The sequence below is a fragment of the Bombus pyrosoma genome, linkage group LG9 (assembly GCF_014825855.1).
Source record: "Bombus pyrosoma isolate SC7728 linkage group LG9, ASM1482585v1, whole genome shotgun sequence".
NCBI lineage: Eukaryota > Metazoa > Arthropoda > Insecta > Hymenoptera > Apidae > Bombus > Bombus pyrosoma.
This window is the reverse complement of record NC_057778.1, coordinates 8,242,455-8,269,166: the sequence shown is the minus strand read 5'-3', so window position 1 is coordinate 8,269,166 and position 26,712 is coordinate 8,242,455. Positions and strand designations below refer to the sequence as shown.

The window sequence follows — 26,712 nt, the reverse complement described above, 5'->3', positions numbered from 1 at the left end:
ATAATCTATACCGAGGGAAATGAAACGTTTGACCTCCGTAATGTTGGGAGGGAAATGGCAATCGGAAATACATAACCCTTAAATAATCTACCAGATCTGTCCATGTGTTCTCGTTGAGAACGATGATCGTCGACGACGATGACGATGCTTCGAAAACGATCGAACAGTTGCTCGTTGAAACTTTCTTTTCTTCGCAGAAAATGTTAGGTAAATCGTTTCGTACTTATTTTCGTATCAACATCGTATTAACGACGTCAAGCTGATAATTGCCGTTGATAATCGTTACGGTTTCCAGATCGTATCGAGCGTTATCGCGAACACTAGCGAAATCGATCGTAAACGCGCGTGAACCCACGCTGTCCTATTTTCGAAAATACTACAACTTACGTTTCTTGTAATAGCTTTGTTTCTATCGTTCAGAAAACAGTGTTATGGATACGCGGTCGAATGACGGAAACATTAATCGTCGTCGTGTTAAAATGGCTGAAAATTGTCGCAGCGATCAGCTATTCACCTCTGATAGAACAGAAATTTCAACAAATGTGATACGATACCGTAATACAATAACGATGAATAGCGATAAATCACTATACAATTTGTGAATATTTCGCTAGAAACTTGCTAGCGGATAAAAAAATATTTACGACCATTCTTTTTTAATATCCATATTCGATCACAAAGCCATACATTATAAATGAATTCATTCGACGAACGTCCTCTTTATTCAAGTGTCCTGGCCGATATAGTATCTTATTTTATTTCTCTTTCTATTAGCTCGTTTTATTTTCTCTTTCACTGCTCTCTGCTGGCGTATAATTTACCAACACGAACCGTCAATAAAACATGGACGGTCGAAAATGATGGTTGAAATGATTTTGTACGAAAATGAACGAATGCATCGTGCATTCAATGGAAGCGATTAATTTGCGAGCAACTCGATTCGCAGAAATATTATGAATGATTTGCGTAAAGTGCGTAGCTAAAATTCAATGTTAATGCCGTGTGTGACGAAAAGTGCCAGAAAATCGGCACGCTTAGGTAATTTGGTTTTTATGCAGATTCAACCAACGTACATAATGCATCGTCGAACATGATTCGCTCGACGGTATAGTAGAAATACACGACAAGCATAAAATCTGTGATAATTCAAAGAGCCATTTTCACGGTCCTGAACGGGAAGTATATTAACGCAACGTTTTTACTATACAACTGAATGGGAATAATATCAGCAGCGTATTGTATATTCCGTGGGGAGCGATTGAAAAGATTATCTTTGACGCGTGAAGAAATTTTTATCATTAATGGTAAAATCAATTATTACTCTCGAATTCGTAATCCCGTGGTTGCCTATTTTCATTTAATGCCGGGGGAAAAATTGTTAATTTTAAAAGTCGTCGTTAACGTCTTTCTTTTGCTTGTGTACCGCTATAGTCTCTTCTTTACGGTCCTTCCCTTTGCTATTTTTTATCTTTCGATTAGCAGACTTTAGTATATTTTGCAAAGCTTCGCAGCCTTTGATCAAAGCGTTTAAGACGGAGCTTATTTTACAACGGAGATTGCGAGCTTAACTCGAAAGTTACGAGTATAATCAATGATAATAACTGAGGTTCCTTTTAAAGCCGTCGGTATTAATGTATTCAAAGTGTTCTTAGGAATTCAGTAACGGAAGGTTCTCTTTCCTTATGGAAGCTAAGTAGCCCGAATTCTCCTTTTTCGCTACCCCGTAAGATTTATAACGACTAACAAACGAAAGATATCCCGTCTTAATTTAACTGCGAATGTAATTGGCATGTGGATAGGAATGTTTAATCAGCCAACTTCAAACTTTGAATATTGAAAACCAATATTATTTTTAATAACGTGTCGAAGAATGTTTTAATTCAACTTGTTCGTTCAACGAACGGAATGTAATTAGCGAAAGAACCGATCGACTCGATTGTATATTTATCTGCGGTTCGATAGAACGGTTCGCGCCTAGCCGTAAGAATCAAGCAGCCCCTTTTAAAAAAATACCTCCGGCGAATCGAATTTTATTTTCATCGACAGTACAACGAACGATTCTAAACAAGTAAAACCGGGCTTGTTTCTGAAGCTGGTCGAAAGCTTCGCGGTCGAAGCCGAAACCGTGGAAATTCGAACAAAGAACGAAGCACGAATTCAAGGAAATTTGCCTAATACGCAGAAAGAAGGAAAAGTGGTTGTAGGTGAAGCGGTGGCTCGGGTAGATAGACGTGGAGGCAGCGAGGCAGACAGACAAGCAGACAGTGCGAAAGACGAAGGAAAATGAGAGACCCTGAGGGAAAAGCGGGAAAAGCCGCGGGTGCTCTGGCCCGGCAGAGATTTGCAATGCTAACCAGGGACTGCATTAAACGGGAATTAATTTCTTGCTAACCGTCTGGAGTAGCTGTGCCCCCGGAGTGTTCTCTTTCTCTTTCTTCGATCCTCGTTCGAGCTCGTTGCAACCACCGGGCTACTGCCGCTACGGATAATCCTGCCGCGTTTACTGAACTCCCTCGGGTGACCATGCTGCAAAACGAAGAACGTATTCGTGTACTCTCCGCGAATCCTCCTGGTCTCCTTGCAGAGCTACTTCCCCAGGGATACTCAGACGGGACACGTTCGCACGCGACCAACCACCGTTCACCGTTGCTTCTTTCCGAAGAAACGTCCTCGTAAATTTACTTCCGGCCAGCTATTACTATTGTACATCTCGAGATCTCTCTCGTCGGTGGAAAAAATAAAAAAAAAATACAGCCGACAAAAGGAAAGGTGCATGGGATTTTCTCAGTAAATCTCAATTTACAGGTTAATCGGGAACGTATCTTCTCGAGAACTTGGCCGTGTTTCACGCTTTGTACCGTAGGGAGGCGGACGATCGCTGTTTAACCGAGGATTTTAAAGATACAGCTAGAACGTACCTTTCGCTAATCTCCTGACACGTTACTTAAAGGTGGAACATATCGTTTAAAGCTTTTTCTCTTTTCGCTCGTGTTCAGAATATATCCGTGTAAATTCAACGTTTTACACATATGGTGCAACTATAGCCATATGTTTAAATTGTAATTGGTTGATCGATATTAATAACGGAGATTGTTCGTAACGATAGTAGGATTTACGCGCTGTAGAGACAGGTTTACGGGTTTCGCGAGATCGCATCATGAGAATTCTACAACACGATCGCCTGTGGATGTTCACGAACACGTAGCGTAATTACGGTGGCGACAAATTGAAGACTGATTAACGCTCGACTGCCGCTGACAATCGTTTCACGTGCGAGACAAGAGGGTGCTCGCAGCGACAACGGAGCTGCAATTCATCCACGTATCGAACTTCGATACTTCCGCCAGTCGCGACAGCTCTCGAGTGCTCGCGCGTCAAGGAGTTGAATCACGAAGAAAGAGAGTTTCATTACACACGTTGTTCAATAATTCTCGCGTGCTCGTTTATCTCTACGTATCACTGTCTATCTGTGAATATCGCGGTTTCACGTACACCACGATAAAACTAATGATTCGACCCTTTAATGGAGTTTCTCTCGAGATTCTCGAAAGAACCTAAAACGAATATATCAGCCTGTTATAAATGTGTATGATTTCGTCGTGATTTATCTCGTAAACAGGAACCGGATAAACTGTCATAAACAAATTTTTAATCATCGAGGATTATCTCTGAAATTTAACGATAACGTTTACGTTTGCTTTGGCTGAATTCCAAAACGCTTTCAAAGCGATGGATTTTAATGCCAAAAATATTTTAATCGGCCTCATTAGCATCGTCGATTGAAAGCGTCTATTAATTCCAAAGAATTTATTTAATTAACAAAAATTACTCGCACCGAGCGACGCCCTGATCCAAAAGCCAGTCGATGAAACGATCGATCGAATCAATCGATCAGTTTGCCAATTAATCAGTCGTTTGCTACGAATTGCCAGAAAGATATCGGCCCCGAAATTAACAACAATGCGCGTGCTAACGCCAGAGCTGATCGCTTTGTAATCGTCGTATAAATAACAATTTTATAGAAAAGAGGAATTGCGATAGTTCGCAAATTTGATTTTTTTTCCCCTTTATTCTATTTTGCTTTCTAAGAAAATTTACTTGTCGGAAATATTTTATTTCGAAATCTCCTACTAGGAGCGCATTTCGGGATTTATGATACACTGCGTACGCGAGAGGGAAGAGCTGACAGTAACGGATCTGCGAAAATCGCGGCGTATAAAACTTCAGCGCGGCGAGACAGTGGTGCTACAAAATTTGTTCAAATCAGACTACTCGTGTTCTTGTTACACGCATCATGGAGAATGACGTTTATGCGGGCAGAATAAAAGCAAACGCTTTAAATTCTCTGCTTTACATATCGGTGAGAAAAACTCTCGTGTTTTTAATTATCTTCGGGAAAATTTAAAAAACGGCTGAAGAAAAATAGCGCGTTATTTTCAAAAGCAACGAAGGAATAGAAACGCAAGGGGAACGAGACTATGGGTCGATGGTTTACGTCCGCGCAAACAGATTCGTGGTACTGGTGTCGAGAGAAGAACGATGTAAACAGGCGGTGGACGAGCGAGGACGAAGGAATATCGGTGTCGAGAATCGAGCGGGGTGGAGCGTGTGCAGAGAAGCGTGTCTTGTGCAGAAATCTACCCCGTTCGTAGCGGCCGAAGCAGCGGGGATTGGGGAAGCCCCTGGTGGTCGATACGTGGGTCAGCAACATGCTTCACTGGCAGTGCCAATGGGGCGGTTTGCGAAATCCTCCAGCGGTACAATCCGTCTACGAAATATCGCAGGTGTTTGGCAAACGAGCTATAGGATCCACCGAATGCCGCGATAAAGACCTCCACGATGACTATAATTAATAACGGTTATCTATCTTTGCAGCGAAGATAATCAAATCTAATCCTTGCCGTAAGATTCTCCGAATTACATTCCCATGAATTAGAAATTTCGAGAGACCGTTGGAATTTCGAGAGGAAACCTCGCTATCATCCTATCATTTGATAGACGTCTTGCACCGTTTCTAAGACGTACGAACGTTGCGATCAAATGGTCTGTAAATTATTGAAACAAATGGACCTTTTTCAAACGACGATAGATATTAATACCCGTGCGTCAAACTTTTGACCAAGACGGTACAATTCTATGGTACTTGTCTCCGTAATCCGCAATCCGATCTTAGATTTATCCGACTTTACTGTTCGACAACATCGATCCATCGAAGCCATCGCGAGATGAAGCTTGATGTAGCCTGTCATTATTAATAACCACTTCGTTCGCATTATTATCGATGGCATAGTCGTAATTCACGCAAGTGTCGCCTGTCTGTTTTAATGTTCGCGCGTAATCTCCACGTTGTAAGATTTCTGTTTGCGATGATAACGGTTAATCTTAAAGTAGAATCCCTATTTTGCATATGATAGATCGCAAAAGAAGGATTAGAACAGAGTATTTGAAGATCGACACCTAATTATCACGTAGTTTTTAAATTCCGCGCCAAATCGATATTCGTCTTCGCTGGTTAGTTTGATTCACAGTTTTCTTAAGTTGCTACTTCGCTAATTTTCTTTTGCTTTGAAATTCAGTCTCGACAATAGCCGTTCGCGTTCGTCATTTACTCAATTAGCCAAGGATTCGATCTATTCACCGGGTGACGTATTATATCAACTTTGAGATTAACGAGAGCTTACTTTGGAAACAAATATTTTTCATACGATCTCAATTACTCGATCAAGTACGATCAAGCTACCGAATCCATTAAACAGATTGCAGCGGTGCATTTTTTAAAAGTCCCATGCTGCTTGTTTCGATTAGATCCTCGCGCCACGCTCTCTTGTTTCACTTTGCGTAACTGTTTTCAAATTGTACGCGAATCGTTTATTTCTATTTCGTTCTATTTTTCGCCAATCTTTTTACCTATCTTTTTTTACTTTCAATTTTTATATAAATACACAATAAATAATTGCGTACATAATTTTTGTATAATTTAACAGTGTACGTAACTGATTCATTAGATGAAGCGTCACGCGTTTAATCTCGAGAAATTCGAACGAACCTTTGCTTAGGAATTCTACTTGATCGTTGGTTTTTTATTAATTCACTGCCTCCTAAACGTAAGGGAAACACCGATTCAAGTTTGATGGCGTCGAGAGATGGGGGCCTTTTTTTTGATTAAGATATCCAATGGTCGACAATTTTAACGTTCGCTTCATTTTATTTTTTATAGCTTCGCAAAGCCGGCAGCTCTCTCTTTCACTTTTTCATCTGTAGCACACTCGACGCGTTTGACCTTTGTTAAAGTTTACTTTGTTTGTAGTTTACTCCAATTGATTTAAAGGGTATTCGTGTCGATCGATACGAATCGATGGAATAAATTCGCTTTAAAAAAATATTTTTAGACAGATTTTTGTTTGCGACTTTGGAGCGGCTCGAGATCACAGTGACATTGTCGTTAGTGACATCGAGTTTCCTCGTCGCTATAATTGTTAAGGAGGTTAGCTGTTGGTCCATTAGGAAAATTGAAACTCATGTTACCACGAAAGTTGCCCGAAGATCCACTTTTGTTGGATTCTTTTAAATGCGAAGTCACTTTGTCCATTCCTCACTTTGCGAATCGTCAGAGCTTCTTATCTCTTTCTCTTCCTGTATTTCCTTTCCTCCACCTGTACCCATCTTTATCTCTTTCGTCTCGAATCTACAGCCTTGCCTTCTTGAAATCGAAGCACAGTTCGAAGTATACGAAAGGTATGTTAGCCATCGAATCGGTTCTTTCTATACATAAAATTGCAATGGACAGTCATCGCTCCATGTTATCTATCGATGCCTTTGGCAAATGTACAATCCTGTCTTTGACATAATAATGTTACGCGAGAAAGAGAGAATTAATGCAAACTAATTTTAAAATGCTTGCTTTATTCAGACATTGTTAAAATTTCCGTCTTTCGGTGTTCTTCAATTCGGAAGCTAGCGATTTTCCGCTCCGAGAGCCACGAAACTTTTCCATCCTTTATTTTCCACGTCTCCTTTTATTCATGCTTCTATTCGAAAGCTCGATGAATTTACATTTCGGTCGTGCGCCTTTTCAAAACTTTTATCCTGGCAATTTGAGTCGAGCAGATTAAGAACAATAGCGACGTATCGCGTCTCGCGTTACCAGGCCAGCGTGTGTACAAGTCCTCAATTTTCCTGGAGAAAACAGCGGCTGGAAGCCAGATCTTGGAATATTTACCACCGTGGGCTCGAGAGAGCCCGAGGCCGGGCAGTCCATTTTCCACTTTTCGACTCGGCAAATCCTCCTATCTTCTTCCTTGTACTCTTTCTTTCTCGCGAGTGTCCCATCTTATCTGGTTCGTGCCGAGTCAACAGCGGAGATCCTGGCCGCGGGCGATTGGAAATCGATTCCCGACGCGAAAGTAATTCGTAAGGAGACACCGAGTTCCGGTAGTGGCGAATAAACGTCCCTTTGTCTCGTTACAAACGGCCTCGTTGAAAGGCGACTTTCCTCTGACTTATTCTGAAATGGAAACTGTTGGCACACTCCTGGGGCCGGATACGTGTTCCAATGCGCCGAATAAAAATCGGTTTCCCGCTGAAAGCTGACTTATTTCTAGTTTCGCATTTGCTTCTCGAGAGGAGAGTTAAAAAACGTTTAGAAAACGTTTCGAGTTACTCTCTAGACATTTCCAAGGATTACGGACCAAGTAAAATGAAAGAACGCCTCTCAGGCTATTTTTACCTTTAAATTTACCATTCGTCGAATGCATTTTACAAGGGCGAAGATAGACATTGCGCGTTAGAAGTCAATGGAAAAGGAGAAACTGTTATCGAGTCGGATAAGGAATTTCGCGGCTGCACAGCTTTACCCTCTTGCAATCGACTCTGCTTCCATTCTCCTGGAAGAAGAATCTTCATCCACCTCCGTGTAATTTTATAAAGGCAGCTGTATAATTTCACTGCAAAGCTGATGCTAGATAGCAGAGAAAACTGTTTAGACCGTAAATTGCACTTTGCGTTTTCACGTGCTCCGCTTGCAAATTATTTTCATGACTCAGTCGTCGAGGTAAACGAGCTTCGTTACGAAACGAAACTCTTTATTCATTGCCTTTCGATTCTCAACATATTTTATCTCTCTAGAATAACTGTTTCGTGAATCAGTCGCACGATTGCTTCCGAATTTCAGGTTCAATAGAGTTAATCAGCAGTTAGCATTAATGCTTTGGCATTCGGTCGATCAACGATCGAATCTTTTCTCTGTGTCGCATTCTCTCATGCACAATATGGCTCACTGTAGATGTAAGCCGGGGTCTCCCGTTGAAACTGCGGTAGTTTCAACATCGCTCGCAACCTAACCCACTCAGCTTGCAGTAGATACCACTGCCTAGAAACCATTGTATGTGTTTCTGGTGCAGCTGCAAATACAATGGAGTTTCACGGCGAATGAGCGTTGCCGTCCTTCACGGAAGATGTACAGAAAATAAAGATAGATCTACGTGGTGTTGCTTTTTCTCTGGCAACCTGCAGCGACAATGTTTTACTTTCTCTCTGCATTTTCAAAACCAACGACAAGTGCATTCAATCACGAGCGATTATAGCATTGTAATAAATTACGAGAGAGAATATTTCACGAGATTTTTAATTTATTATATTAATTCGAAAGCACGTGGAATGAGATTAATCCAACTATATATATTTCGCTTCCCCTTTGACACAGATACCTGGCTATGTACGCTTTTATTATACTTGATCAGGCGTATAGATATTTTAGCGTCCACCTGTCTGACTAGGTACGTACTTGATTCCACTTTGTCGAGCATACTATTATTAGGATACGATAAATGTTACGACTCTCTATGTTTTGCTACTACTCGAATTCAACGATGTTTTTTTTTTTTTAAACTGATCAACTCTCTAATTAAGTAGAAACGGTTCACAGCCGCGCAACTCACCTCAGGTTATTTTTAATGACGTTACTATGATCGGAGGAGGATAATGGCTATTGATTACTTGCTTACTTAAACGGGATACAAATAGAATCAGTGTACGCTCAGACGTAGCGAAATTTTATAGCGTGCAATCTGTTCCTAATTTGTCGTTGGCTGAAAAACGCGTCCGTCAAAGAATAATTAAAAATATTTTCTTACTGTGAACGGAGCCACCAGTTCCGGTCACATACTCGTTGTTGTATACAATAACGTTCGCAAGTATCGTTAAAATTTTTTTATTCCGTTTGTGACGTACGGAAACTTTGAAAGGGAAGTGAACTGGAGTTGAAATGACCGCAAAGACGTCCACTAAATTACCGTTCGCTTCCGTAATTTTGGATACGTCTCTCAATTTAATTACATTCGCTTCTTTTCGGCGTACTTTTCTCAAACCTGTTAACCTCTGTTTGCGAAGCCGGCTTAACTTTCAGAAACAACTCGAGAGCAACGCTCACCTTCTCTGACGCTCTACGTATATATATATATATATCCTACATTCCTTCATTTGTCAATTTTTCCCTTTACGTTATATCCGCTACAGTTATAATCCTCGGCTGAACAAGCTTTTTCGTTGCTACGCTCGCGACGTCTCCATTGTTCATGACTAATTCGGCATCGACGAAATTAGAACATTTTTTGCAAATTAGTAGCGTTGGTAAATTGTGTCAAGACGCAGTTTCAAAGAACGATACGACATTATGTTGGGAACGTACGTAAACGCGTTATGAACGCGAATAATGCCATTGTAAAATATGAATTCGTCAACCTAAATATGAAAATGTACCTTTTCAACCATGCTCGAAGCAACTTGTTAACATCGCAACGGAATAATGTTATCGAATGAAAAGCCGGCGCGTAACTAACGGATATTCATAGAATGGGTAAGTTGGTTTTCCTTTTTGCGGATCGCGAGGCTCGACGAATGGCCCCAGCGTATTCCGCTCGGTACACGTCTAAAGAACATGTAAAACTTTATGCCGCCGTTATAAATTTCATTACTTTCAATTAGCGACGATAAACAGGCCGCTGAGCAGATTGCGGCGTACGCGTCCGCATTCACTACATGGCTTATCGATAATTACTGATAAATTTATCGCTAATCTTGTGTTAGAGCAATATCCAATCGCAATACCCGTTATTAGATGTTGCTGCCATTGTGCCATTCGTTTGTAATAGCTGATTCGGCTAGTCGAATACAGCCCTGCACAAATTATCCCTGAAATTACCAGAATAGCGTAGTATCGTGGATAGATTGTCTAAGAAATATCGGGTGAACCATAAATAATGTTGCGAGAAAGCCTAAGTGCCGACGGGCCAAAAAGGTCTGGAAACTTCAATGGACCGAGCAGCCCATCAATGTGTCGTCGGTTCTTCAGTCGAATAGTTAGGCGGAGAAAAAGCTTACGTGACCATGGCCGCGGACGGTTGCGGAACACGTACACGTGGTGGGGCTATGAGAAAAGACAAAGGGATGCTTAAGGGAGAAAGACGAGTTAACAGGCAGTCGTGAGTTGAGAAGTCAGAGTGTTGTCGACGTTGTCGAGGAGGATGGTTCGCGTGAAAGAGAGCGTTGGAACCATGGTGACGAGAGTTGTGAATTAACTATTTAGTTCTCTTAGTTATAGCACGTTATTGTATTTAGTTCACGTTAAATAACCATCGTTTCCTGTTTAATCCATTGTAAGTAGATCTATCGATCAATAAAATTGGAAACTCTAATTTCTAATGTTTCTAAATAAATAAAAAAATCCTACAGTAGGATTTACATATGTACATCAGTAGGCATTGGCCTGTTTTTCAACAAAAAGTTATTTCCTTCGATGTTACGTTTACTGGCGAGTCTGATGAAAATTTTATCGCGTCTACCTTGAAATGTACCCCAGAGTTTCTTGAATATGGGCTAAACATCGAAACGCGATCGAAGACTAATGCCTCGTTTCAACCGACATCCTTGGGACTGAATTTTTATTCCACGTCTCGAAACGACGCGGAACATTCAGCGAGATCGTATATCAGTAGGTACTATTGCGAGGCCTATAAACTCCCTAAAAGGATTAAACTGTGATAAAGATTTTACGATTGTCCATCTACAGGAAATAAGGCGTTGGTTCGTGAAATGTTTCGTAGAAAATTGTAAAATATCACGAGAGTGAACTTTGACTCGTGTAGTCACAAAGAAAGTCGTCTGTAATTTGTAAATAAATAAATAAATAAATTCGTAATTCGTTGGTTCAAACATAGATGGATCAGAATCGATCTCCTCCTCTACTTAAGGAGCCATATACGTTTCCATACGTCTCATAAATTTATAGAGAGAATCGTATCGTGGAGTATCGGTTGTGTAGTGAGACGAGGTTCGTTCTTGCAAGCTTTTTACATTCGTGTTTTTGTTTGTCGACCGGGCTAAGTTCCTAGGAAGCGTAGACGAACTTGTCAAAGTACAACTTGTAAGTGAGAATTACATAGTGACAATTAAATTAAGCAAGTTCAAGTTACGAGGAACGAAGGATTAGTCAATTATAGGTTCCGGTAAATTGCAATTCGAGGCAACGAGCTATGTCCGACTAACTACGAGAATTAATCTACTTTCTCGACAATCTCACAATCAGCATCCGTGTGTTTCGCGTTTCCCCATGGGTATCATTGGTCCAGATTCTCGAATTTACGACGGAGTGTACGTCGATGACAAATTAGGTTCGCGTATCACGTCCTGTCGTAAATAAAATTGCCCGATCGATGAAAACGGTAATCTTGTGGGTCGGAAAAGTTGGAGATCGATGGAGGAGACGTCGCATTGCCTCGGAACAAAAATTCCTCGGCCAGAGTCGCAATCGCACAGACAAGAACAACAAGCTTTGAAATTCCGCGCGCAGTCACGGGGATGAGTTAGCAGCGCTTTACAAGCACGACGTTATGCTCGCTTGTAGTAAGAGCATACCTTCAACTTTGGGTTATAAAACCGTTTACGGGATATACAGAGTTTCGTGTATCGCGTGACGGTCCCGGTTCCCATAGGAAGAAATATGAATACGTGTTTTATATAGGGGGTTTAAACGGTCCGTGTAGATAATACCTGCCTATAGAGATCGCGAGCAAGCAGGCATCGTATTTACGTCGGTTGGTCGTTATCCGTCTTCGTCTTTTACAGCCGCGATACCACGCACCGCAATGGCATCTCTATATTACGCTCCGGTTTTATTTCACCAGCAGCGCTTCTGGATCGAAAATCAACCGATAATCGACGGATGACGCTCGAGGAATTCCCTATCCCGAAAGAGATCCCAGTCATGGATCGAATAGCGATGCAGAGAAAATATCTTGCCGCCGCGCCTCGCCATCGTTACAGCCTTTCGCTCTTTTCTCGAATTATTTAGCGATGCGTTTAATACTTTGCCGGTGCATCGCGATCAGATTATCATTCCGCGCTAACCATTAGTCCGATATTGAATTAGCAACCTTACGCTCCTCCGTTCCAGGCATTAAACCCCATCCTTAAGCACTGCACGGGCTTCTTCTATGATAATTTTTTAAACGATAGTTTCTATAATCAAGGTAACATTTTATACGTATTTATAACACGATACACTCGTTATAAATTATTATCGCGACGACTCGTCCGGGAAGCGTTAATCTCTTATAGAAAACGATTATTTCGCCGATGTAATTGAAATGTTTTGAAATTTATTCGCTCTTTCGCGGGACGTTCTTAAAACACAGCGAAAGGTGCGTCGGTGTTAGCTCGTTGCCGCTAGAAAGTCTCAATTTAGGTCAGCGTTCTTTCACTGTAACAAACAAAGTTGTCGATTAAATCAACACCGGAACAAGTCTACTCTTAATCGCATCCTATTTCTTTGACGTACTCGGCTCTGTACCTTCGTACCGCGTATCTTCTGTACTTTGTATCGTCGTGTTGACTGTTCCTTCAGACTTTGACAGGAAATATCTGCATAGACGATTACGTACGAAATAAAAGGAAATCAATGAACGAGCCAAGATGACGTCGGTTCAGTCGCGGACACGTTAAAGAGCATAACTCGAACGATTCGTATCCTTTTCATCTTCTCGGAATCGAAGGTTCCGAGCGTTCTCCACAAATAGCCGTCGCAAAGCGAATAGAAGAGAAAGAATGGGGATAAAACGCGGTTAAGGAACCGGGAAGGAAGAGTAAAGGGAAACGGAACGAGCGTTAACTTCCAACTGCAGCTAACCTAGTAGTCTTGGTCTCTCGGCCAACGAGATTTATATGTTTACGCGTTTTCTATTTTCTGGGAGTCGCGACTATCCTCGTTTTATTTTATCCCGTCGACCCCTATCCCGTGTCCTGTTTCTATCCGCGCGCGTCTTTCGCGATTCAGGTTCGCTCGGCGTTTTCGACCGGTAGCGTGCACACGGTAGCCACCACGAGAGGTTCGTTTGGCAAATGGCCAACGCCAGTCACCGGCCGAAAACTGTTTTCGACAGAACCACCTAAGCGATATCTTTCCGTTTCTAATGTTGCCGAACTATGGCGCGTTCCCATACCGTTTCTCGTTCATTTCGAGTGCGTGTCTCCATTCTCATATTTCTTGTCGACCTTTTCCATCCTTTTGCCGCATCCATCGTCCGTTCCCGAGAAGCACCGATTCAAATTTCCCAGCTTCGTATTTGCGACTTCCGTAGTTCTCGCTTATTTCCGTTCTTCTATTTCATTTTTGTTCCCAAATGTACGAGGAAACGAAGAAAAACACCAGAGTGCAAACTAAACTGCGCTGACTGCACAACTCGTTCAGGCTGGCCTGGCCCTCTTTTCTAGCTGGTGAAGCACCCACTGAGACTCATCGTTTCTCTTATGCGAGCCCCCCGAGCTAACCTTTCCGTTGCAGAGTACTCGAGGCGCCTTAAGCGTCTTCAATAGACCGAACCTGCCGTTATTCGGTCTCTAATCGAAACGCAATAAATTCCAGGTCGGTCGACTTGCATCCTATAATCTACGAGAGCCCCGTCCTCTGTTGTTCGCACTGCGCTTCGACCGATTTAGACGATTCCATACGATGAACAGGCATTGCATCCTCGAGTGGTATTTAGCACGACCTACGATCTGGTTGCATTTTCTACTCGTGGCACGGGCTCGCGTTTCCGTGGCAGTTTAATACTATCCTTGATTCGGTTGACACCGATTACGCCTCTCGATGGAAGACGAATCACGATTTAATCCAACTTCGACGCGACAGAGCGTGCACACCACTCGACCCAAGTTTATGTTATAGGTTTCGGTATCGAGTTTCGCTGGTCGAGCATTAATTCACGCATTGGCGATATTCGAATCAAAGCTCGTGAAGGTCTAATGAAATTGCCGTGAGTATCGACCATCGGTGACTTAACCGTCGATGCTACCCTGTTGCAGACAGTTTCTCTATTTACCAACACACGCTTGTCTCTTTCCCTTTTCTCACGCACGCGCCCAAGCACGCGCACACACACACACACACACACTCTCTCTATTTCTCTTCGTTTTGGAATTCTGGATATGGGGCATTCTCTCGAGGTGATACCATTATTGAATTGCTCGCAAGGATTTTATGACCGAGAACGCCGACAGTTTACTCGGTTACCGCAACCATTTTCAGTTATAACGTGCAGACTCTGATTTTTCAAGAGAAAGTTCGAAAATGTGTGGAAATACGACGTCGTGAGCCGAAGAGCAGACGAGCGACGACAAAATCGCGTAGGAATAAAAGAAAAAGCATCTTTCAAGGATTTGACAATTTTTCGTTGCGTATGTATTTTTAAGAATTCACTCTGGAGAACCCTGAGATAACGTGGCGAATGTTCGCATCCCTCTCTGTTCATCTATCAATCCCTTGCTGCTACCGATAAATCGTATTACAACAATAAAATCTATCGATTGAAGAGAAACTCGTCAATTTTCCTTGTGAAAGTTTGATCAAAAGCCGACCGATGGGTGCTGGAAGCGCGTTTCATTATTTTTCCAAAGGATGCAAAGACCGAGGCGAATCAACTGCGTAACTACGTTCGTCAAACAAACGATTTTATCTTTTCCGTATTACGACCATTTTTCCAACAACAGAGGCACCGCACCGCAATGAACGTATGAACCGGTAAACTAGGAATATCGAATAATCCTCTTTGAGACGAGAGGATATGGGAGTGGGAACGGGAGCGGGAGCGATAGGGATACAAGGGCCGCACATCACGGGACTTGCATTATCAACACGAGAACACATAAGCTGCGGTTTTCTCGCAACCATCGTGCAATTACCGGTAGCTGGAACGCGGACGCCGCGCGTGGGATGAACGCATACATCGGTACACGCGTGTGCGTAGCGCGCGTTCATTGAAATTTTGGCCGCACAATTCTCCTTTAAAAAGCACAAAGCTAACGGCGAGAATTCGTTGCATTTCAAAGGTACTCGCGCACGCAAATTTCGAGGCTGTTTTGTGCGAGACTGCAGCGAGGCAACGTCGAGGGTGACAGCGAAAAAAAAAAAAAAGGAATAGTTAGAAGAGTGGGAGGAAAGACGCGGGCTGCTGTTTTGTTCCGTGTAATTGCGACACGTACGGAAGCGTCAAAGGGTTTTGTATTCGTCTCACAGTTGGGTAGCGTTAGGTGGATTACTCTTCGCTGTTCTTTTATGCACGCGTTTTTCCTTAATTGGTGGTCAGGCGAATCGACGCTTACGAAACGAGAACGTCTTTGTCTGGAACGCGTGTCGTGTACCACTTTCGTTCTTACGCTTCTGGCTGTCGCTCCCTATAGGGTAGACGTAGGTAATTTGGTGAATTAACGGAGGCGTCGACGAAAAGGATCGCCTGCCTGTTTTTTTCCTTCGTTTTTATACTCCCTCTGCGCCTGCGAATGGATCCCTCCGTTCGCTAACTGTACGGGAACATTCTCATTGGCAAAACTGTATACCGTGTAGTATGCTTTTTGTCGAGTTTATGTTAAACATCGTGGCAACTATTTCCCGAAATTTCCCGTGGTATTTCCCATTGCTTGCTCCAACTATTACGACGTCTATCTTTTAATCCAGCTTTATGTATTTTCAATATGTTTCGATGGTTCGAAACGTTTACCGTAATTCAGACAAGAGACCCGAGTATATTTTACTTTACGAATTTCAGGCTATTAATGCATTCTAAATTAGATCGATTACCGCGTTGCTTGAATCTGCTAGTATTATTAACTGTTCTCGTAAATGTATCGATCGAACGATTCTTAATTCTCTATACAATCCTTGTTTTCGATACTCGCTTGATTTATTGTTATACCGCATATAATGTTAATGCTTCGTTAATTCGATCAGAGTTTATTTATGTAAAATTCTACCCTTCTTTCGACGAGCAGCAATTAGCGAAACATTTACGCTGTGTACTGTTTGCTGTTGTTGTAAAATAGGTTTTTCATTGTGGAACAAATTTAACGACCACCTAGTTGGTAATTAGAAGACAAAGCGATTGAGGAACTGCGTTCGAAAGTACGCTCGCATACACACAAGGGAAAGAAGCAAGAGGAAAGAAATAAAGTAGCCTATATAACGGTACAGAATTGCAATATTCCATGATAGCGTGGAAGGAAGACCGACGGAAAGTTGCTTGAAATAGAGAAAAGAAAGAGGAAAACTGCCAGCACATAGAAAAGGAGTGTAAATGCACATATCATAGAAACTGGAAGAGAAAATTCTTTCGAACACGTTGCACGGATTCTTTTATGTCTCTGCATTTCGTGTTCGTGTCTCTTGCCAAATAATAAGGGAATTACACTGTAAAAATCTTACTCTAATTCCAGGAAGCTGTAGCCCAGAAATACGATCCTCTGGGAAACGAGAATTTACGAAAATGGGCCGTGAAATGATCGTAACGCTGGAACGAACTTGTCTTTCAGGTCGAAGATTTATAAAATGTAGTCGCTGAATTGGAAGCAAAGTCTTTTCTCGGAGACTGGCAATTGTCACGTTCACTAACAACAGTATTATTGCTTGGTAAAGTGAACGTATAACGCAATGGTATCGGTAATCCGTACTTACTTTGGAGTATCACGTACTAATTGCCTGCCGGACTCTAATTGCATTTCCAACATTTTGAGGCTAAGCGAATACAATACTGGCTTATTACGTTTCCTGCATCGAGAGAACAATTAGCGATTAGGCTTGCTTTGAGCTTCGCCAAATATACTTCTACTACAAACATCCTATACAACAGCATCATTTTCGCTAGCCAAACGCTGATCTCGAACCACGATCTTCATCACTCGCGATATATATACCGTTGCGGGTTAATCGTCACGCATCTATTTGAAAAACGATCGCTTTGTTTGTCATAAATTCCGTCAATTCCGATATGATTAAGCGACGTAAGATCGAAACGTGAAAGAGCAGACGAATAAAAGGCGTGCACTGGAACCATATCAGATTATAATTCCTTAGAGCGATATAAAGCTTGGGATTAAAGCTCGAGAGAGAAGGATGAAAAGAAACAGCCGTGCTAGATTCAAGTCTATTCTTCGTTATGCAATCCGCATTCGTCGGCAATCAGTAGTCCAGCCGCCGCTACTATTCTTTCTCCATCGTCTGTACTTTTCTTCCACGATTTCAGCAACAAACTTGAACGTTGGTTAGATCGACAGACCAACGCCAGCCACCACACGCCGTGGTGATTTTAACCATGCGATGGAAAATCGCATTATTTACGAGTGTCGGAGTTGCACGATTCTTCGAGGCGAGAACAGCTTCTGGATTCGTTTTGCCTTTTTGCTTGCAAAGCGAAATCGCTTTTCCCTTTTGTTTTCTACTGTCACTCGCCTCTTGTTTCCGGTATCGCGCGTAATTCTAGCATTAAGCAAAACCGTTGAGCGCCGTCGCTTGGACCAGACTGCATATTAATTTAATTTTGCTTACGTAAGGTAGGCCCCAAGGCTTCTGGTTAAGACACTAATTGCGATTTTTAATTAAGGCACTGATTCAATTACGTCCTTTTATCCACTCTAATTATTAATACCTGGCATACAGACGACGACGACCGGCTTACCTTCTCCTGCGATGGAAACTGATGAATGGACTATAATTTCCGAAAAGGGCACGTTCGTTTCACGAATAACGTTGCAATTCCGTTTACGTGGATTTAATTGATTGCGTCTCGTTGCGACCCCGGTTTTAATCACTTCCTCAATCGAATTACGTTCACTATCGTTTCAACGAAATTACCGGATTTCGTCTTGAGGCAGCGATTAATTTTTCAACATTTTTCCACAACATAGATGTTATATAACCTTTATTTTTTTTTTTTTTGAAGAAATGGGACAAGTACTCTAGAGACGTGTATTGTTAACGCATATCGATCGAAGTCTTCGTATATTGTTGTTCTTCTTCTTAAGGTTGTATATTCATTTAAGCGTTTGTACACAGGAGCATAAGCAGCATAATAAATCTTTTTATTGCTTTTAAATTCTACTCTCTGCGCGTAAGCACTAATCGCTGCATCTTTTGTACATCTTCTAGTATCACGAATGTCGGAGTCAGTTTCTGCCAATTTAAGTTCAGTTAAATCAAGTTTGCCAATCTTCGACGAAATAAATAATACGACTTAAAACTTTGCTCCGTCGTAAATATCTTCATCGTTCTTCATATATATAACATATATGAACATAAAAGAAGATGAATTCGTACGATTACAGTCGGAAGGCTGTATGTTTGACGATCATCGAATTGGAAAACAATTTGAGCGCGAGCGTACCTTCTTTGTCAGGTGTCTAAGTGCTTAGACCAACGAGGAGAAGGTAAGATGAGTGGGTATCGAGGGAAAAAAATCCAAGAAACGTCCAGGCAAAGTGGAGCTAGTCGACGAATACGAAGAGCTATCGCGGTATAGGATCGCAATAAATATAGGCCCTCGTCGAAACACAGTCGGACAAGTGGTCGAGAGATCAACCGAAAGGATAAAACACAGGGGAAGGCACAGGACAGATCGATAAATAAATTTGTCGTTCGTGGGAATTCTGTTGTCTAATACCGGTTGAAAGCTTTAAGGTATTCGGCGACCAGTCGCCCGAAAGACTAGGGACAAAAAACACGACTTCGGTGATACAACGTAGAGAATACAGGGGAATGTTGTCCGTCGCTGTAAAAAGCATCGTTGGAATGTAATTAAGTTATTCGAGGCAATTGCAAATACAACGATAATTGCATTTTATCATAAAGTTTAAGAGCAACGATGAAAAAATATCGATCGCGCGATTTTTCTGCGCTTCGGGGTTGTTTCCTTTGTAACAGACAACACGACAAGGGAAGAAAGACGAAAAGTTTAAAAAAGGAGCGAGTCGGCAGCAAATTCGTAAAATGATAAATTCACGAGAAGGTTGAGTAGCTGAAAGAGCAGCCGGGAAATGGGCAGAGGACCGGAAGAAAAATGCGGCCCCGGACAAGGGGTGGGTGACGGCTGGGCGGATATATTTGTCGTGTTCCAGCGGATCCAGATGCCTGTAGAAAATTAATCAAAGGATGCGACTTTAGGCAAAGGAAGAAAGGAATGTTGTACATCTCTGACTGGAGATTTTTTAGCGAGGTCGCGAGCGGATAAGGAAACGTTTCCATTCGCAAGAAATATTGCACAAACGTTCCTTAGAGAAGCGAATCCTGAATTCAACGCTCCGTCACCGCTGATTATTGTATCGTCTAAAAAGATTCTTTCGTTTTGCCGATGATGCTTTTTAAAGCGTATTGTTTTTGGACGGAACGTTCCCTGGAGTAGAACAAAATTCGCAGCGTGCCCGGAGCTGCCGATTCCGCTGCGTTGATTTTGTTTCGTTTATTAGAACATCCTTGCCAATTCGAGACAAAGCGTGCTCGAGAAATTGCTGAAACGATAAAAAAAATCTCGACCAGAAGGATAACATTGGGAATAAAGGTGAACGCATGGCCAAGCCGCTTGACCCGCAATAAACATTGTCGCAACTGGTTCGAATAAGAGACGAATGCTGAAAGGAAGAGGAAGAGAAATGGAAGGAGATCCGCGTACTTGTTTCCCTAACATTTGCGACTCGTTAACGTTCGGAATTTCCATTTATTCGAATATCATCGGGAGAAAGCAACGTTTTTTCCAGCGATATCTATATTAGCGTGCTTTCGTGTGCCGGAAGGCCGACGAATTAATATACACGCGAGTTCATTAGCACCGCGGATTATATTGACATTCGGAACAGTGTGCACTGTCGTCGTGTGACAACTTGATGATTAATGGTTTACGCGAACACGGTGTTTCGTGACGAATGCCGATATACTGCATTGTACAAGTATATAGAATACTTTGCACTGCCATCCAGTGAGAATCGATCAGCCATTCCATAGTACATGTTTGTGAAGCCACGTAAATTTGTTCGACGTAAATTCGCGTTACGTCGCGAACATCGAATTACGACCTAGTTCCTCAGCGAACGATTTCGAAGGACCTTAGAGGTAATTAGCCGCGTTCGTTCGGGGGAAACTAGACGTACGTATACGTATGCGGCTCAAAAGCTCGAAATTGTCCCATATTCGACGCTAATACCGCGCGAGACTTCTGTGACGCGGTTCGACAACATCGCGTACATCGTTCTCAAAATCTTAACGCGATAGATGAGCCTCTTTCCATTTCCCCGTTTATCTGGACGGGCGAGAAATATCGGCAACGATGCGTCCAAGTTCGGAAGCTCGTTACGTTTCTAACGAAATGATAAGCTCTCGCTCGCGGGATGAGCTATTCGCCGTGAGCTTCGAGCAAACTTTATCTTCGCGAGCGCTTATCGCCAATCCAGTGAAAATTGTTCGAAAACTCGAAACCTGAAACAATTTCCCCGCGTTTAAACCCTGTTCAACTTCGCGCTGCCTAGCCAACAGGTGCGATGATAATTCGTTAATTCTCGAAAACTACCATTCAACCGGCGCGGCGAGGAAATTATTTCGCGTTTATCCCTCCCTCTTTGTCGCGTCAAACTTTAACTAACGCCACGCTCTCACCCGTTTCAATTATTCTCGCGAGAGTTCTTGTAAAAGCGGACCTAGAGATATCGGCCGTTCGTGCTTCTGATCCAAGAAACTCCGACGAGAAGTTGAACGTCGGCAAGAATGGCCGGTGGAATTTCATGAAAGAAATATCGCGCGTCTGAATTGCAGGCTCGCCCGAGAGATCGGAATAGACGTTCGTTTTGGAATGTTATCTGGTAACTGGGCCGTGGAATGGGCGACGGAACAGGCCGACGACCGTCCGAAATCTATGCGTAACGACCTCTGACTACGTAAATTCTCGTCGGCTTTAAAGGTTTCGCTGGCACGTTAATTTTCAGTTAGCTTACAGTTCGCGGCCTCCAGGTACTCAACGAGCACGAGCCTCTCCTAGGGCCAAGTACCATCGTGTCGGAATAACAGCAAAGGTTGTTAAGTCGGGGCTTACGGCAAGCCGGAAACTAAGTGCATTATCTTTTAGGGGAACATGAATATAAAAAATGATAACTCTCTGAGTCACGGCGTTGCAGAGAAAAGTTGCTGGAATTTTCATTACCCTTACCTTGAAACTTCGATATAATCTGTGTTACAGATAATTTAGCCTTCCTATTCACCTCTTTTTTATTGTACGTTAGACGTGGTTTTTCTTTTTAAATTACGACGAAAGTATAGTTTGCCTGACGCTATCCGAACTCCACTGTATTATTAACTTCGTAGAAACTAGACTACATTTTGATCGCGTTCTCCTCCGGTAAGAGAGCCGTCTCGAGTTTCCCGACGTCGAGAAGTTTCGTATTGAAACGTTTTCCGTTTCCAGTTCCTGTCAGCATACCGACGAAAATCTTGCCGGAAAAGCCACGCTTTTCGAAAGCCATCGAACTTCGGATACTTAAAAGTTGGCCGACTCGGTTAATACAATTCCCGTGTTTAACGCAAACGACGAATTGATTATACAAAGTAACGTGCGGATAAACTTTTTGGTTTAAAGAGAACCGGAGGCTGGATTAATTCAATATGACGGGGTAATTCTTGGATAATATCCAGATCCTGCTACGAACCAAACCTTTCCAGTATTATACATATACGTGTACTTCAAAATTCCATTTACGTTTTGTAATGTAAAATACGTGATGGATAAGATGCTTGTATCGCGCAGAGATCCATAAAAATACGAGTAATCCAAGGTGAAGTACAGAGAAGGGGGAGAGGTAACGGCGGATTAGGACAGTGACGTGATAAAGGAGATCGATAATCTAAAGAAGCGAATCTACACGGAATTCTAGGTAAACTGCTGGTAAAGTTTGCTGATTGGGTAACGAGCTGTATAATACCCGTGTAACCCTTCTCGATTGTCATCCAGTCAAGAAAGGAAACGAGAGACGGACTGCGAGAATTCAAACGGCGAAACTCACCGGATTCGACTTCTCCGATATTGGCCGTCCTTTGACCGTGCAACATTCGGGAAGTTGCGTCCCCCGACATACTAATAGATACACGTGCATGGAACAAATCTATCGAAATGTAACTTTGCTATTAACCGAGACCGCGCTAGCTATGGTCTATTTGATTTTAACTTGTTTGATTGATTAACAAGAACTCTGTCGCGCCATTCGACGGGGACGTCTCTGCACGAGATACCGTGTTTAGCATTACGCTTATGGCTCGTTGAAAGATGAAGATAAACCGAATGCATGTTGGCAGACGGCACGAAAGAGAAAAGTTATAATTGTTCCAGCGACTGTGTTATAAACTATTACAAAGTTCCTACGCCAGCCGTGAACAATAAGACTGTTATTTTACTAACGCGACACGCGTTGCACAAAAGGTAATAAGTATTGATGAAGATCGTAAACTAAATACGCTTCCCTCTGAAACAAACGTTCAAGGCATTTGTAATTTTCGGTGGAAAAATGCGTTTGGATCTCGGCCAGGATACAAAATTTCCTATACACAGTCGCTCCCTGACTACAGCGGTACGTAACGATAAAGTACAAATATCGGTGTCCACGATGATAACTGGTACAATGCTTCATAGAAATTTCCTCGAGGAATGTTTATCACCGCATAAACTGTATTTTGCGTGCTCGCTACAAATGCTGGGACAACGATGTAATGTTTTCATCGTGCGCGACATTACGAACTCTATGGATTTTATTTAAAGATATAGGTCTGCTTATAGAGCTGTGCAATTGTAGGTAGAATTCAAGCTTTCCCGGCACACTTGTGCAACGTTTCGCCACGATTTCCTTCGAGAATCAATTCCATTATTAGCAAACCAATTTCACATCTTATCGGGATAACGCTCGCAACAGAAACACGTTTGCCTTTGTTCCGGACTGGCCGCGTTCGGCGCAGCTTTTCCATTCGTTACGAACTCCCTGTGGATTCGCCAAGTCTTGCGAGTAGCTGAAGGCGCCTTCGTTTCGGTCATAAACGCGACTTGACCAGACGGCGGCTCCGTTTGGAACTCACGGCGAGTTATGAAATCGTTTAGCACACCACAGGCCGGGGATACTCTCGAGCGGATTTCAATTTGGAATTCGCCCCGGAGAAATGTGCAAACGCGAAAAGAAACTGGTAAGCTATCGGGTAGCAAGAATTCATGGCTGACGTATTCTCTCAGTGGAACGCGGTGTTTTTCAATTTCGTGCGGAAATGTTCGTGCGTGGCACCGATAAAATAACAGGGAAACAAGAACGCCCGGTAGACGTCGGGCACTAGCGAGAGCTTGTTATCGGCATCAATTTCGAAATATCGGAAATCTTAGCGTGTTGCAGTCGTGTTCAAGGGATCGCGCGTCAGGGAAAAAGGAGGTCGACGCCTTCTACGTGGAGACAAACGTTTACTTGGCTGCCATGCAGCTCGACACCCCCAATCTGCCTCTTGCTTGCTTCCCTCGAATTTCGTGTGCACACATGCCGACATCGTTATCGGCGGATTTATCGTGCCGTGCTAGAAACTTATGCAGCCCGAGTCACAGCCGCGAGTTTTACTGCCTCTAATCGTTGGTTGCCCGATACGGTCGCACGTCTCGAAATTAGCGGCTGCTGTCTTCTTACGAACGATTACAGGCGTTCGAAAAGTAACCGCTTCGTTGTGAAACGATCTCTCCGCGAGATCGTCGCCCATATTTCTACCAAGTAACCGCTTTTATGCGCCGTTTTATCGTCGCGTTAATTTGCGATGCGTGGCGTGCCGATCAATGTTACGAAATACTGACGAAATGGAGTGCAGCGGAAATAGGAAACAGGTCAGGCAAAATGTAGCTGGTATCGCTCGTTTCGTCTTTACGCACGCGCAGAATCTTTCGACGCGTCGAACAAATTGTAAAAAAATGCGACGGAGAGGAGGCGCGGACGAGTCGGAGTTTCTATGCGACAATTTCGAATTTAAGTAAGAACGAAAGGTGGCTTCGATAATATTGTTTATCTTCAATTTATTTCCCGTGCCTGACAACAGAGCGAGGCTGTCAAACGAGCCGATAGAACCACGAGATCGAGACGAGGCGACTGATTCGCGGTACATTCGACAGCCGCCCCTTTCATCGACCGATCGAATCTGCCGGTAGGGTGTCGTTATCGGTGGGTTCACGTGCTAGGCGTTGCTGATGAATGGTCCCGCGTGTGCAAAGGCACGGTCGTCACGCAAAACGTTATTTATAACTTTGGCTTGGAATCTTGTACGGTTAGTCGGTGCAATTTTTTCTTTTTATTTTTTTTTTTATTTTTTTTTTTTTTTTTTTTGAATGGACGTCTCGCAGTTCGCACCGTGGAACGAGATTTCAAACATGAAACCACAGCTTTCGTTAATTCGCAAGCTCTCGCGTCACTTGGAAGAATTTTTAAACGGTTGAATAGAAATTGAATCAAACTGAAATTGAATCAATGGAACGCAATGAACAGCCACTCTCCGTTATGCACAAACGCTGGCGAAAGTTCGGTCAACGTTTTTCTTTGAGAAACGATTTAGGAATTTGCTATCCATCCAAATGAATTACACCGACATTGGTTCATAATTCTCGTCCTTAACTCGTGCAAGCTTGCACGAACGGAGAACGTGTATTCATTGCGTGAAAGCAGAAGTTATTATATCAGTGTCTCATATGCGCAAATATTTCAGAAACCGAGGATTATAAGGTAGATTTCATCAAACTTTACTAGATAGTTGTTAAGCTTGAGGTATATGTAATACGAGTTCCACTAACGTCATTTGTTTCACGGTGTCGTCGAAATATTACGACCGTGAGATGTAAGCGCCAATGTTCGACGATGTCGTAAACGCGAATACTAATGATATCTGATTGCACGTGACACGCGGAAAATTAGGATTACGAGCGGATTTTTCAACTTGTCGCTCGTCATAGCCCTTCGCATTCTTTTCATCGTGTTACGCGATAGCCATTTTCATTACAAACGTGCGACTCGTTTCGATTTTAATCTTGCAACGTGCTTTCGAAATAATATTGGAACCCCTTTACCGCGCGTTTACGTCTACCACAATTCCCAGCCCTCTCTATCGACAGACAAGGTTCTGTGCGTGACGTTTCCCCGACATATTATAATATTCATCGATCTTACGTTGATATCGTGCGACAAACACTCAACAATCGAATCGACAAACGAAACGAACATGTACGGGATACTTGCGTATCCATCGTGTAACACCGTGAAATTATTCTTATAGCCGATAGACAGTGGAGTACAGCTAATCGCTGGCGGTTTCCGGTGGTTGGCGCGGGTTATCGCGTGTACCCCCTGTTATTATACACTCGCGTGATCACGCACATGTGGTTCGTCTAATAACATTCATTGATAGCGTGCTCGATAATCGTGGAAACAGATTTATACGATGGAAAACAAAAACAGCCTGTTATAAGCGCCACGTTGAGAAACGCTGCTCTTCAAGTTTCTTGAGCATACGTCGAATACGCAAGCGTCTGCCGAAAGAAGCACGATGTTTCACGTTTTTGCTACTCGAAGTAATCAATCTCGATGACGAGAGCGGAAAACTTGGAGCGAGTTCGTTAAAAATGCTTTAACCAGAAGTCTTTCGAGCGAGGCAACGTTTACCTCGATCGAGACTTTTCGTTGCGCCTAATCATCAACCTCCGCCTCACCTTACCGCTCAAACTCACAGCCTGGCAAAGAGGAAAAGAACACGAGGCGAGTCCGAAGTAGCACATGTCGACGCGGTATCCCGATAACCAGCAACCACGCAATTAGTTGCCTTTCCTTATTATTGCAGTATTATCGTATACAAGGCGCATTAGCATATCGTTGCAACGGCGATGACGGTGATGCTCGTTATATCCGTGTGCAATGTATTCTCGTTGGAATGAACCGAAGGAAAGTACGTAGCAAGCAACGAGGTTACGTGCGATCTCTCGCAGTGGGTAGCCGGTAAGATTGGCGGTCAGGCTGACAGGCGAAATGGACACGCAGCTGAATCTCAAAGCCTATCGCGCGCCTCTAAAGAGTATCGTAGATTTCGTACCTCGATTCTGTACTCCTTGCACGCCCTGCCACACTTTCTGTCCGTGACACACAGTGCCGTACGTCGTGACCGACGCGAGCTACCCTTAACACTACACCTACGTTGACCCAGCAACGTGTCGGTGAGGTTCGCTCGCATCCGTGGCATCATACGTGAGTTTCGAACCTCGGTGTGTCGAGAGAAGTTTACGTGTGCGCGGACCTTGTTCGTGGACCCTCTGCGCGTTTCCACCATCACAGGAGGTGGATCAGAAGCGCGCATGCTCCTACGGCCAA

At 43.0% G+C, this 26,712-nt stretch overlaps 1 protein-coding gene across 1 annotated transcript in view; it reads right to left on the bottom strand.

Moving 5' to 3' along the window:
- Window positions 1-26,553, bottom strand: part of LOC122570492 — a 48,294-nt gene extending 21,741 nt beyond the window's left edge. Inside the window, exons 1-2 of the mRNA XM_043732864.1 lie at window positions 26,438-26,553; window positions 2,393-2,526 (exon numbers count right to left, since the gene is read on the bottom strand). Coding sequence (XP_043588799.1) covers window positions 2,393-2,525 — 133 coding nt within the window. The 5' untranslated portion in view covers window position 2,526; window positions 26,438-26,553. The remainder of the gene's footprint in view (window positions 1-2,392; window positions 2,527-26,437) is intronic.
- Between the last annotated feature and the right edge of the window lie 159 nt (window positions 26,554-26,712).